This window comes from Solanum dulcamara, chromosome 1 (assembly GCF_947179165.1).
Source record: "Solanum dulcamara chromosome 1, daSolDulc1.2, whole genome shotgun sequence".
In the NCBI taxonomy this organism is placed as follows: domain Eukaryota; kingdom Viridiplantae; phylum Streptophyta; class Magnoliopsida; order Solanales; family Solanaceae; genus Solanum; species Solanum dulcamara.
In genome coordinates this window covers 3,290,779-3,305,600 of record NC_077237.1, presented here as the reverse complement: position 1 = coordinate 3,305,600, position 14,822 = coordinate 3,290,779, and the positions used below count along the sequence as shown (strand labels likewise).

At 36.4% G+C, this 14,822-nt stretch overlaps 1 protein-coding gene across 2 annotated transcripts; it reads right to left on the bottom strand.

Annotated features, from left to right (window-relative positions):
• Positions 1-448: 448 nt before the first annotated feature.
• On the bottom strand, positions 449-13,961 carry LOC129897906 (GPI ethanolamine phosphate transferase 2). 2 transcript variants are annotated; one of them, XM_055973067.1, is made up of 17 exons: positions 13,759-13,961; positions 13,490-13,583; positions 11,481-11,525; positions 11,202-11,369; positions 11,047-11,131; positions 10,807-10,913; positions 9,366-9,446; positions 7,509-7,561; positions 7,321-7,423; positions 5,928-6,059; positions 5,175-5,271; positions 3,178-3,400; positions 2,980-3,073; positions 1,881-2,849; positions 1,649-1,741; positions 1,267-1,550; positions 449-1,187 (listed from the first exon to the last, which is right to left on the bottom strand). In XM_055973067.1, the coding sequence occupies exons 1-17, from the start codon at positions 13,887-13,889 to the stop codon at positions 1,064-1,066; spliced, it is 2,883 nt and encodes a 960-aa protein (XP_055829042.1). In that variant the 5' UTR covers positions 13,890-13,961; the 3' UTR covers positions 449-1,063. The 2 variants fall into 2 exon arrangements, with proteins under 2 accessions (XP_055829042.1, XP_055829043.1); XM_055973068.1 differs by lacking the exon at positions 13,490-13,583 and having other exon boundaries at positions 13,759-13,847.
• Between the last annotated feature and the right edge of the window lie 861 nt (positions 13,962-14,822).

Below are 14,822 nucleotides of genomic sequence, written 5' to 3'. Positions count from 1 at the left end.
TATTAAGATATATAGATATTTAAAGAATTCTCTCTTTCTCTTACTGTTTATTACTCTTTCTCCTTCTTATTAAATTGCTAAGTTAGTTTATTCTATAACAATAGCCTATTTATTTATTTAATTATTATCTTCTAGTTATTAATGAAATGTTTAGATTCTACTAATTAAGTTCAAAGATATATTTAGGTTTTGGATATTTGAGATTTGTTACTAGGATTTTAAGTTTCATATTTTCCCCTCATTGCCTTTTATTTTGTTTTTCTTTATTTTATTTTTCAAATATTAAAATAAAGAAAGTTTAATTTACTCTTCATTGAATTGATCTGCCTAACTATACTTTCAAAGTATCAATTTCATCAGCAAAAATAAATAAATAACTGCAGCCTTCAAGCATAAAAGTTGATAATTATATCTAAATGTTCATTAAAGTAACAATGGAACAACAATATAATTAGTAGTAACAAATATATACAACAATAAATATAAAACATCCTATGTTGAACACTTTTATTTAGACCGGAGGAAAATTGTCTCTCCACGACATAAAGGTAGCGATAAGGTCTGCGCCCCAACTGAGCATGAACAAATCTACATTAGGTATCCAAACTGATAAAAGGGCCAAAAATAAAAGGAACACAAAAATTTACAAAAAGCCTCTCAAGACTAAAAGGTATGTTTGACAGATTAAAACTGTCAGAGACATTGCATTGAAAATGCCATAACTCATTCTAATCTACACGATTATCGCGAGAAAATAGATTTGAACTAAAAACTAAAATCTGCAGCTCAACGTTCTCCGGTTTTCCCAGTCAACATTTTGGCTACTGAACAGAAAAAATGAATCGTTTACCTGCCATATGATGTGAGTTTTCCTGTCAAAAATGTTTTGGTTGAAGTGTGGAAGACCAACAAAAGCTAGCTTTTCGCGTAGTTTGCTTCCTTCTAATCCACAACTTCCCCGGAATGTTTAGATCACCTCAATGGCTAAAGCAACAGGCAGACCTCTCGATGGGGAACGGAACACTTGAATCAGGTTAGTTGCACGTCATACTCTTTCTTGGGACTAGTCTGTATGAGTCTGCATTTTCTCTCGGTAAGTCAAGACCAAACTGATATAGATCACAGTTGAATCTACAATAGATACACCAACACAAACACAAACGGTTGTAGCACAAACGTACAAGAACCTGAACAAAAAAATGTCACTCTTAATATCCATACAAAATATATGATAAAGCAAAATACCAACTGTTTGGTAACACTTACTTGGGAGAGAATACACTCCAAACAAATAAATGATTCCGCATTAGCAGCAACACAATTGTGTAAGCTATCAGGAGAATGGAATTCAAACCCAACGGAACCAGACAAGGAAAACCAAGTGTCCTCTTGAGCAACGATCCAATGTTGCCTTTCTGGGAAATTACGAAACCACTTGTGTCTTTCACAGAACTGTACATCACCATGCTAAGGAGGTATAACATTGGTGAAGCGTACGTAATAATGAACATTAAGACGCCAGAAAGTATAGTTGAGTGGTTCCAGACACCCTGGCAATCAAATCAATGGGGAGCATCAGATTCAATTGAAGTAGACAGGAACTTTAGCATGAAACACAATAGTAAAGATTTTTGCGCAAGAAACTTACAATATAAGCACCAGCAACATCGATTGTAGCTAGGGTGTTGGTGTTACCAAGACCAAAATGGCCTGCCATTCCCATGTAATAAAGTGCAGCAACCTGACACGGAAAAGGGAGAAAAACAAGACTTCTGAAACTAGTATTGAGCAGTTTTTTTATGACAAAGATGTCGTAATTTTTTTCAAAAAGACACAAACATAAAGAGAAATTGGATGAGTATTTAAAAGATCTGACTGACCTCAACCCACTGCCTGCAATGCTGGTTGGAACCAGAAGAATACCAAATGCTAGCTAGTACTTGCAGGAAGAGAAATAGTACAGGCATTGAGTTTACAGGCTGCTGCAACAATAGCTGTAAAAGAGACCAATAATATACGTAACTCAAGCCAATCACAAACGCAGAATCCCTAAAACATAAACCCCAAGCCTTTCTTTGGACTTCAGGAACAGAAAGCGTACGATTTTGGAAAGGTATATACCATGGCACAGCAACAACAATAGCTGTTGAACAGAAACCTAGGACTGCATAAATTATCTGAGCCATTAAAGTAGCATCATAACTACCTGTTCTGAATGCAACATCTTGATATTTAGTGACATAATGTAAAACCAGCAACCCTGGGAACAAGTGCATCAAGGAAACTACGGTCATAAAGTTCTTTTTTGACCGCCGGGACCACATAAGAGATACTAAGCTTATGTTGATTAGGAGGATAACGGAAACCAGCTGGAACAACTTTATATAAGTGCTTCCTGCTTGCTCTAACCATTTTGAAATGTCAGGAAGATTAGTCCAATTAACACCACCTTGATGCCATCCTCTCAAAAATCTCCCAGAAATGAGAATCACAAAAATTGAGCAGATCTGGATATAATTGTTTGTCTTCCAATCCAAGGTACCAGCACTTGTATTTTGCTGCATTACTTTTCGGAGAGATAACAAATAAAGTGAGGATGCCATGAAATGCCATATGTATTGCTCTTCCTCAACCAGAGAACTAGATCCCATGCTTATGACAACAATAACAATTACCACCAGAATAAAAATCTCATCCAAATGCCACCAGCTCAAGTCCTTATTGGCACTAGAAAACTGCTGATTCTGCTCAGAGAAAACTTGCTTCCCTAGAAGAAACAGAAGGCTCAGCAGTATCAAACATGAAATGAGCATAGCGGCTACTCCAAATATAAGTCGGCCAACAGGTTTCTGAAAACATTAAATAAAACTTATAACAATATTGCAAAAAGGTAATACTATGGGAGAATTAAAACTCATGGAACGCTCGGCTCTATTACTTTCTGGAAATGCAAAAGAAAACTTTTAAGGTTAAACTCACGTCAGTTGCTCTATGAGATAGCCACTCACTTGCAGTTCTTAAAAAATTATGATATGCCATAAGAATACTGTGACAATTGTCCCCACTAGCAGATCTATATGAAATATGAGAAGAAAACAACACAAGAATTAGTATTTTCCCCAAACAAAAGTTCCGAGAAAAAATATGTCAAATTGGCTATTACAAACCATCAACCACCTTTTCTCTTCCCCAGACTTCCAAGATCTGTGAAGATCTGCAGCCTTCATATACAAACAGCAAAAGGTCTCTTCCAGACTACTGTAACCTTTCGTCCTCTCAGATCCATCATCCCTGAAGTCGTCGCATAAGAAGTTTTCACATACTAAACCAGGTAATTGCGCTTCAAGGAGCCTAAGCAATTGCCAGGAATTCAACTCCAATAACCTGAGTTGTTGGTCAACTGAAATACTTGAAGAAAATGAAAGAGGAACATGACTAACTTTATAACACATATATAGTCTAAAAAAGACGAAATACATGATTTTGACAAGATGGTCACAAAAAATGACAGGACTGAAATAATATATCTAGATTACTCTATCTGCTCATATTTATGTCTTCCATTTCATAGAAAGTGCGGTGCCACAACATAACCAGATCGGATATCAGTCGAGCCTGATTTATCTTGTCAGACTTAGCCTGAGCACCAAGCCTAATGAGATTTCCAACCATTCTCATTAGCATGAGCATATTCAAGGTGCAAGTTGGCAGGAGTCAAAGTATACCCTCTCAATCTTAGGCGTCATAATATTGAAAATGCATATTTCAGTTTGATCCATGGTGGAGCCCATTTTATTCTGAGGAACTTCACTCTCAAATGAACTAGCATTCACTATCATGAGCCATCAAGGAAAACTCTCAATCTCAGACTGAATTAAGCCCCTAAAAAATGTCCATTCTAGCTCCAGCGTTAAATAAAAAGGATGGCAATCTCCAAAAGTGATATTTTTCATGGGAAACTGCATTTAGCAGTGCCCAGTTCCCTTTTCTAGTCAAAAAACAAGATAACAACCACTGATAATTCCGGAACCACAAAGCATATGTATAAACTGGGATTCTCTGAAAACCTTCAAAAATTGTGAAGAATTTAGGAGAAGCACCCCATGTAAAACTGTGATTACATCATTAGCAATCAAACTAGATTAAGAGCCTGTTTGGATTGGCTTAAAAAATGACTTTTAAGTCAAAAAGAAAAATGTAGGGGGGACCAACTTTTAACTTTTGACTTCTTTTTTTTTTGTAAACTTTTACTTATTTTAAGCACTTTTTTGATTTGACAAACACTTTCAAAAGTTAAAAAATAACTTAAAAGCTGATTTGACCAACTTTTAAGCCAATCCAAACAGGCTCTAAGTTGCCTTAAACTCCCATATGATTAAACATGATAGATTTGGGTCATTTCAACTTCACCATTCAATCAACAACAGCCAAGAAGAATGCAGTCAGAGTATATTAAATAAGCGTGGAACCAGTATGGTAAAGTGGAAACAATTCAGAAATCTTGACTAGTAATTGGATGAATTACAGGTAATTTAACCAACTGTGCTCTGTGCAAGAAACTTTCTCATTTGTTGTTCTGATACTCAGAAAAACAAGATGAAGAACAATGCAGAATTCAATTCCTCAAGCCCATGCCTCACTTGTGGATCAGAAGGCAACAGGATATCCAAACAAAGGCTCCACAAATTCTCTTACCAGAGTAGTCAAAGGCACGCTTAGGCCCTAAAGCGAGGGTCAAAATGTGTTGAGCGATTCGCCTCGTTTAGTATGCACTTCAGTGTCATCATCAAGTTTCTAAGGCATATTTCCTTGCCAATGAGCCTCTTCTGAAGAGGCAATGCTAAACAATTGATATTTCACTTTATCGTAACTTTTTTTTTTCAATTTCCTTGTTCATGTATTTGTCATTCATGCTTGTAATTATTAGTCTTGGACTAAACATATGTACTTGTATTTTTTCTCCCTTTGCACCTTTCTACATTAAAGCCCACGATTTATTTTGCACAACAGACCATAGAGCTTTTTTGCGCTTTTGCTTTAGATAACACTGTCTCCTACTTAGATAGTCATCATCACTATGTAACACAAATTATGACACTTGTCCTTCACAATTATCACCTGAATATAAACATTCTATATGGCTCGGGATTAACAACATAACTACCAAATCAGACCTGTTAATGATTTGAAAGTTTCTGGCATCAACATGCCAACATTGTTCTTTGGTATTGGAACACCAAAAAGAAGAGCTAATGTTGAAGCAAGGTCCACCTGAAACACCAGATTTTAATAATTAACAAGTAAATAAGTTGATGATTGAACCAATCTTATCAGTATCAAACAAGGAAACCCTGCAACTACTACCAAAGATATCTTGTTTAAAATAAAATGAGAACCTCCTAAAACATTCAACAAAGACTACGGAAAAATGTCATTACTTATAAACTTACTTTTAACAACACTTGTATTTTAAGTTTTATTTTGAAAGAACTTCAGACAAAACTTATTCTAGCAACTCTTTTACTCCAATTTTTATTTTGAAAAGCCAATATTGCATAGTTTATATAACTTCAATGCAGAACATGGGTGAAACACTAGCTATTTTTAGAGACTTTCTGTTAACTTGGCTATTTCTTTTTAAAGCCTACTAATCAGAATGGAGGTACAGCGGCACCTTAACCACCTAGAACTTATGTTTCTTTGACTTTTCAAAAATGTCAACCGATGCCTGTTAGATCCTCCAAAAGTAGTGTATTTTTGGAGGATCAAACACTTTGGAGAGTCCGAGCAACATAGCTTAGCAAAAATAATTGTTTCTTGCAGAGAGATGATACACGCAAATGATAAGAAATGGAAAGTGATTCCAATTTCCACCAAATGAAATAATCCATGAAAAGTTGATAAACAATAAAATTCATAGTCAATACCTGGTTGGCTTTATTAGGGGTGCCTGTTCCAAAATTTGTCGGACCAATAAAAAGTGCCATAGAGTCAGTTTCCTCAAATGTTGATCCTCCATGATTTCCATTTTCAGTCATTCCATGGTCACTTACTACCAACTGCAGATGGGTGCATACCATAAACAGGAGAAGGGATTACAACAGTCAGAATAGTGAAACACGATGTTTGTAGAGTGATCAAATGATATTTTCAAAATCTAGAGTATTACGATGCCACAACACTTGCTCCACCATTCAACAGGAATATTAGATGATGTGCTATCACATTACCATATTCAGATGTTAAAAGAATTAGAAAAGAGAAATAATACTTTAAAATTTAATCAAGATATTGTTAAAGGCTCATTTGGAGGCACTTAAAACCCTAAAGATAGGTGAAGCTTAAGGTAGGTACTTCGCCTTGCTTAGACAACACTTCAAAGCAAACATCAACATGTTAAGGAATAAGCTTAACGCGGATGGGCTTTACTTTGGAGAGAGCGGCACTGAACAATAAACAACCAGCAAAGAAATATATTAATTGTTGAGGAAACATATGAGTTTGTTACTTTTCTTAAAAAAAAAAAACTAATTGCCAACCACTCTTTATACGAAGTGGGAAAAGTCGAAGGAATGGACCAAAAAACTCTGCTCATTGATACGAGTCTGTTACCTATTAAGAAAAGGAATTTAAAATTTAAATAGAAGAAAACTAGCCAGACAACCTGAAGTACAAATTTAACTGCATTGTAGCTTCAAAATCAAAATTTTATATCAATTTTGAGCTTAATTTTCAAAATTTTATATCAATTTTGAGCTTAATTTACAGTTTTTTTACTTCTATATTTCACTTACTTATAGTTTTTTCAATTACTTCGTTCATATAATTTTTTGTGCCTACATATTTATTATTATTGCACTGTTCTTTATTAAATCTCACACTTTAATTACACATGAAGCCCTCGCAAACTTTGAACATTTTTGCATTTGACAATACCAATGTAGAATTTACATTTCTGCTTCAATGATCCAAGATACAGTTATATGTTGTCACATTAGAGAAACCAAAGGAATAATAAATATGTGGCGTCTGACTTCTCTACTATAATTGTATCATGAAGAAAGCCCGATAAACTTTATACGGTTGGTCACTGTCGAATAGCGAATGCTGAAGCATCAGATTTAGTTAGCTATTGAAAAGGGGAGAAGGAAAAGAAAAGGGCAATAACTCAAAGTCATAGTTAATGGAAATGATAGTTCATCACTTGTTACTACTTCATACCTATTACAGGGAAATGCTCCTAAGTCCAGAATATCACAGATAACTGCTAGCTTATTGTCTAAGATACATAGCTCTTGGAGAAAGAATAGAAGCACAAACCAAGAGTGTCCGTCCTTGATCATTATTGTTGGTAGGTAAAGAATTTAGATCGATCGTCTTGATCACTTCATCCATCTCTCCGAGTTTGGGGGCCATCAGCATACTGTGTTAAACACCCCAAGAAAGCATTATGAATGGATTATCATCTTTTTTATTCAGAAATCCAATGCAAAGTAACATGGCAACACCTATTGCGCCCACCAAGATGTCCAACATGATCCAAGCCAAGATAATGAAGAATCTGAAACAGTGCAAGCTTGTATTAAATCAAGTAGTGGCAAACAAAACAGTAACTCCACAGAAAGAACCAGATGACCCATCAGCAACATATTCATGGATCTCACAAGATGTCCCATTTAGAATATAACTGACCAAAGTAAGCCATATTCAGAAGGAAAATGATTTAGACATTTTGATAGAGAGAGGGACCAATTTAAGCTATTTTGAAACGAAACTACCAAACTCAATATGCAAGATAGACTTTCTGTAAAATTAATTATAAAAGATCTTGTATTAGAGCATCTAGATGTATCTGCTAGTTCAATAATGATCTCCACATATGTAGGAAATAATTATTCTCGAAAAAGGAAGCTGTTCAATAAATTTACTTGTTTTAGTACTTAGTTGGAATTTAAAACATTAGTCGGGCATGCTAACAAAACTGGAAATTAGTATACAAATATAGTTGTTCAATGAAAGGATGATTATATATGTATGACCATAGAAAATAAGACTTAGGAATCAGGAAGTAAACTTGTGCTCTCAAAGTGGAACATCTTATATGAAGACCAGTTCAATATATACTCAAGTAGGAAAATATGTTTACTTCAGCATCTGATTAGTGGTAAAAAAAAAGTGTATCGGTATCAGCAAAAGCACTATGTCCTCACTTAACCAAGCAAAGCAAAGGCAATGTCTTAGAAGCTGAGGCAAACCTAAGCGAAGAGGCCTTAGCACTTTTGGTCAAAAGCAAAACATGTAATGACAAGCGCGTCACATGCATAGCGAATTGCCACTTCACGGAGCCTTTAAGACTGACAAAGTGAAGCAAGTTCAACGAAGTGTGCTCCATTCACTCACTTCTATCTAACTTTCTATACCAAGGCAAGCCCTAGGGAAGAGAAGCACTCTTCCTCTACTTGAGGCAATTGATCTGGATCTTTTTCTTCCGATGCTAACCAAAACTTAGATCGCCTCGGTTCATTGAAGGAACAACTTTCATATAAGCTAAAACTTAATTTGCTAGGGATAGGCATTTTCTAGATCACATGTCGAAGTAAATTAACCTTGATGAATCACACACATCAATAATGATGAGACAACGATGAAGCCAAGAAAAAAGGACATGATTATGATGAGGATTGTTTCTCAGGCTGAGTTGGGATTCAAAAACTTCTTTTTGGAGCTGAGGGTCAAATCTGAAATAGCCTCCCTACCCCACAAAGGTAGGGGTAAGGTATGCATACATCCTACCCTCCCCAAATCCCACTTGTGGGATTACACTGGATATGTTTTTGTTGTTACATTGTAAGACAGAAAGCCAGCAATTGCTGCTCTTCTTCTGCTTGTTGCCAGGTATGCTCCTTTAATTCTATCATTTTGAGCAACTACTAGACTCTTTGTTTTCTCACTTGTGGACTTGTGGGATTGCACTGGGTATGTTGTTGTTGTTGTTATTCTCTTTGTTTTCTCTCAGTTGATTTTACATGCTAATATTTTTTCTGACTGCAGTGAGATTATATGTCATATTCAGTAGAAGGACTACGCCCATATATTCTAGCTACTTGCTTGCACATTTTTTTCTTGAAGACTCTGATGAAGTGTTGCTTGTTGCTCGCTTCCTGCTAAAAAAGGCCCTAGGAGCCTTGTAGCACTGATTTTCCCAAAATTGAGGAGCTTCTATTCAGACAAAGCAAAACTCAAAAGTCAGGATTGGGCTACATACGCCAAACCCTGATATTTAAATATCTACACATGAAACGTTTAACTAGTTCTTAAAATACTTCAGCAAATAAAGAGACAAATAAAAGGGAAAAAAAGATTACCAGAAGACTCCAGTCAGTGCGACTAAGTTCATCAACCACATGTCGAGATACATTTTGATCTACTTGGACAGTGTCCTTAACCTGTGGAATGGATTCCATAAGCAGCTAAAAAACTTCAACTTTTAGCACCAAGTACAATTAAAGCACTAAAATCTTACACCATAAGCAGCATTCTATCTGACCTTAGACTTAGAGGTAGATAACACCCTCCACCTCCAAGATATTATCTTACTTTTAAAACCAAATTGAACTAACCAAATCCATTATTGGCATTCATTCTTGCTTGGGCAAACGGAGGATAGAACAGTAAGAGAAGCGAAACGTACTCTTTCCCTAAGATACAACCTCGGAGATATATTCCCCCACATTCACCTCATCTTTCTCCACAATTATAAGATCCTCTCTGGGAAAAACTGATCTCCTTCCACTTCCTCTCTGGTCTTACTGAATCTGTCTATTTCGTTTTCAATTTTATCTGGCTCACATTTTCCTTTCTAGTTCCAAACATATCTTCCTAAGACATAAAAGAGAATGGTCACAGCAAGTTTGACTAAACTTAGCTTCTTCCGCTGATAGTCTATCTGCGCTTCTAAGTCATTAGTTTAAATTATGATGTACATGTGAACATGAAGATTGCTATTTTACTTCAGATAATGACATTTTGACAATGAAGCATAACTGGAAAGGTCCAGTTTAAATTACCTTCATGATCTGCAAAAGATAGAAGCATAAATTTTGCATGAATAAGAAAGAAAAAGATAGGAGCATACATTTGTTTAAGCCCAATTTGTAGCACAAGTGAACTTCATTTACTGAAAACAGTGTTTTAAGATAGATGAGCTAGGTCCGAGAAGATATCCTTACTGTAACAATTTTTCACACTAAAAGGCTATTTTTTAATCAAGACACTAAACAACTGTCCGATCGAACAAATAACTGAAAGAATGATAACTCACTAGCATGTATGAAGAAACATTTTTTTTTATGACAAGGGAAACCCGCAGCCGCTGTCCTTTGGGTGCGCACAGGGTAAAACCTCCGCTCCTATGCAATAGCTCGCAAACCACACAGGAGAGGTAACCCGCACTAGGCAAGCCCAGTGCGACGAGCTCGACCCAGAAGGCAAACCCCTTGCTTTCGCTGGCAAGGGGTTTCGAACTTGAGACCTCCAACATGGAAATCCCAAGCCCAAACCACTGGGCCACACCCAAGAATTAACATTTTATGATTTTGCAAATTAAGAAATAAAAGGGAATAATGAAGGAAAAGATACCCAAAAAACACATAAAGCTGGAAAGGGGACTAACTTAAAGGATGGGAGTGTGACAGAAAAAGCTACACCAGTAGAAGGGAAAAAATAGCTACATCACAACAAGAGCAAGAGAGAAAAGAGAGTTATTGAATAAGAATGCTTCAACTTTCTGATATTAAAGAGACTTACAAAGAAACTGCTAACACCATCATGCCTCGAAAACATTCCAGGAAACAACTTAAGCCATGTGTCATCACCATGCATCACGATTTTCCAACCAACTTTTAGGAATTGAACTGCGACAGGAAGAGAAACCATGGGTCATGTAAGGCATCTAACCTGGAAACCACTTAATCAATTGACAAGCTATAACTAAAAAGGGATTTTCTACTTTATCAAATAGAATTTCAAGAAGATTTTCTAACTAACCAATTATGTTGTCATCCAGCAACGCTTGTGTGTTGAAATTGAATGCAACATCCAAATATCCCCCAACTGCACCAGAAACCATGGCCTGAAAGCATACAACTACTGAGAAACCTACTTCTTAAAATAGGAAATTTGTTTGAAACTCATTCAGTGACCTTCAAGCGAGGCATTGTAACAGTAGGAGGTGCAGCCTTTGCATGATACCCAATTGCTCTCCCCTTGGTCAATAATGATTGAGTATATGGCATAGCTTCCTTGAAAGACTTCGGTGGAGGTTCCCCATCTTTCCCAAGCACGAATTCGGCTGGAAGACCATCAATAACCTAAACAAATAGATCTTATTAGCAAAAAAAACATGTTTCCATCCAGATGTGCCCAGAAGGATTCACAAGTAAAACATTCCCAGGCAAGATTAAACTAACAAAACCACTCACCATGAGTATCAACCGATCAAATAAAGGAGGCACCAAAGACAATTCCTGCAATTTTACCAAATTAAACACCATAACTTTTAAGGGCAATAGAGCACTTTAGCATATCCAATATTGCAAGAGCAACAGAAAAACCGCATTAACATGTACACCGGAAAAACAACATGATATTCTATTGAAACAGACTATAGAAATCTCAACAATTTTCAAACTTTCAAGAACCTTAACAAATTCTATAACATGCCAAACTGTATTCATAATTATACACAATGATATCAGTTATATATATAGTATACTTCATATAAATGGGAAAACACAATATCAAGGCTGACACAACATGAATAAATTCTTTTTACTACAAATATGATCTTCTTAGCCCAAAAAGAACAAACCCCCCACCCCCAAAACAGAAGAAAGACACCAACCTGGTATAAAAAATGACCTTCTAAGCCCAGAAAGAACACACCCACCACCACCACCACCAACAACAACAACAACCCAGTGAAATCCCACAACGTGGAATCTGGGGAGGGTAAAGTGTACGCAGACCTGACTCCTACCAAGGTAGGACGGCTGTTTCCGAAACACCCTTGGCTCAGTAAAATCATAAAAAGAAGTCAGATAAGGACAAGAAGTTCAAAGCAATATGAAAAAGCAAATAACGAAAGCAACCCAGATAAAATAAAATAATCAAAGTACAGAAAGTAATAGATAATAACAGAAACCAGACTACAAGGAATTATAGTGCACTAATACGCCTACTAAAAAGGAAGAATAACGAGACTATGAACTAGCCTTCCACCCTAATGTGAGTCCTCCACACCCTCCTATCTAAGGTCATGTCCTCAGTAAGTTGTAACTGCGCCATGTCCTGTCTAATCACCTCTCCCCAATATTTCTTCGGCCTACCCCTACCTCTTCTGAAACCATTCATGGTCAACCTCTCACACCTCCGCACTGGGGCATCTGTATCTCTCCTCTTTACGTGCCCAAACCATCTCAGTCGCATTTCCCGCATCTTGTCTTCCACCGAGGTCACTCCTACCTTGTCCCGAATAGCCTCATTTCTAATCCTGTCACTCCTAGTATGCCTACACATCCACCTCAACATTCTCATTTCAGCAACTTTCATCTTTTGAACGTGAGATACCTTAACTGACCAACACTCCGCCCCATATAACATAGTCATTCTAACCATCACTTTGTAGAACTTGCCCTAAAGTTGTGGTGGCACCTTCTTGTCACATAGCACACCGGAAGCGAGCCTCCATTTCATCCACCCTGCCCCAATACGATGTGTGACATCATCGTCAATCTCCCCGCTGCCTTGCATAATAGACCCAAGGTACTTGAAACTACTTTTCTTTGGATGGCCTGGTCACCAAGCCTAACTTCCGTGCCAACCTCCTGAGGTGTCTCACTGAACTTGCACTCTAAGTACTATGTCTTGGTCCTACTCAGCTTAAACCCTTTAGACTCCAAGGTCTGTCTCCAATCCTCCAGCTTAGCGTTAACTACGCTACGAGTCTCATCGATCATGACTATGTCGTCCACGAAAAGCATACACCAAGGCACCTCACCTTGAATTTGTCGCGTCAATCCATCCATCACCAAGGCAAATAAAAACGGACTAAGAGTTGAACCTTGATGCAACCCCATCACAACTGGAAAGTGCTCTGAGTCACCTCCGACTGTCCTTACCCTGGTTTTGTCAACCTCATACATGTCCTTATCACCCTAATGTATGTCACAGGTACACCTTTAGCCTCCAAACATCTCCATAGCATCTCTCGTGGCACTTTATCGTAGGCCTTTTCTAGGTCGATGAATACCATATGCAAGTCCTCTTCCTCTCCCTATACTGCTCCACCACTCACCACCACCACCCCAAAAAAAGACACCAACCTGGTACAATTTCTTTTACTACAAATATGATCTTCTTAGGCCTTAGCCCAAATAGAACACACACCCTCCCCCTCCCTCCCCATCCCCCACGCCCAAAAAATACTAACCTGGTACAAATATTTGAGCTGACTATCTGATAAATTGGTGGTATTCTGAAACTCAGATGAATCTGCTCCAGGTGGATAAAAACTCTCGACCCCACTGAAGAAATTGAGAGAAAAAATAGCATAGAAGGGAAATCTCAATGATTATTATACAATTTTCCAGAATGCAAATGAAATTTCCAAGCTCTTACAATAATGAAATTCAAGAAAAAAAATAGAAAGATTGGATTTTTAAGAAATTAAACTGAAAAATCAATTCTTTTTTTGAGTACCTGAATCCAGAGAGTGCTGGTTTAACAGGGAAGAAACCAAGAACAAAGAGAGCAAGCCCAAATACTTGGATTAAAACAGCTAATACTGCAATTACTGTCAGCTTTTTACATGTTAGTGAAGATGAATCCATTTTTTTCTCCTCCTTCCTCTTCACTCTATGTTTTATATTTTCAAGATCCTCAACTCTTGGAGTGGGGGAGGGGCGAGGCAATTTGTTGTAGGAAAATATTTTAGATTTTTTGAACGTAGGAGAGGAGAAAAATTGTTGTAATGGAAATTATTTATATATTATTAAAATTATATTTTATATATATATAACGTTAATATATTTATTTTTAGCTTTTTTCATATTTTGAAATTTTAGTAAAAATCTTGATTCCATTATTAATGCAGGAGATTATAAAATGAAAAATTAAATCTTTGTCAATAAGATGTAAATTCAAATAGTTGACTAATTTTGCTGCTAAGATATTTTTGGGTGTAGACAAATAGTTTAAATATTTTTTTCTTATCTTCTTTACACTCAAATTTACCAAATAATTATGACATACTCTTAATACTCTCCCTTTTATTTATTTTTTTGGTATTCCTCCAATTTCATATTAATTATCATGTTTTACTTTCAAAAGTTAATTTAACTAACTATTAAAAATAGCTCAATTTTATATTTATGTGATGGTGGGTCTCATTCTATCAACAAATGATCTTACCTAACATATTCTTGTCCAAGTAAAACTGTCATGATGCATATATGAGTTTATAACTCTTCTAATTTAACTTGGTATGAACAGAACTTACTCTCTTTTTGCATTTTGACATTTGTTCTTTTAGTGGAAGATGCCACACAGATAAAGGGGGTATGGTTAAGGGGCAAGAAGAAAACTGAAGATATATGTTAAAGGAGATACAAGACATGATTCTATAATTGCAAAGCATTTGTGAGTGTTGTTTTAGTTTTTGTAATTATAATAATTTTTCACAATTGGGTTAATATAAAGTGTACCGTTTTTCTAGTCTATGCTTCGCATGAACATTTCAATGTTCAAGAAAAAAAAAATTTAAA

Excerpts from the sequence above, each read along its gene's own strand:
- LOC129897906 (XM_055973067.1), bottom strand. The coding sequence starts at position 13,889 with ATGGATTCATCTTCACTAACATGTAAAAAGCTGACAGTAATTGCAGTA. Across the intron at positions 7,562-9,365 it reads GCACTGACTGGAGTCTTCTG|ATTCTTCATTATCTTGGCTT; the intron begins GTAATCTTTTTT and ends GCACTGTTTCAG. Across the intron at positions 1,742-1,880 it reads ATTGCAGGCAGTGGGTTGAG|GTTGCTGCACTTTATTACAT; the intron begins GTCAGTCAGATC and ends TTTCCGTGTCAG.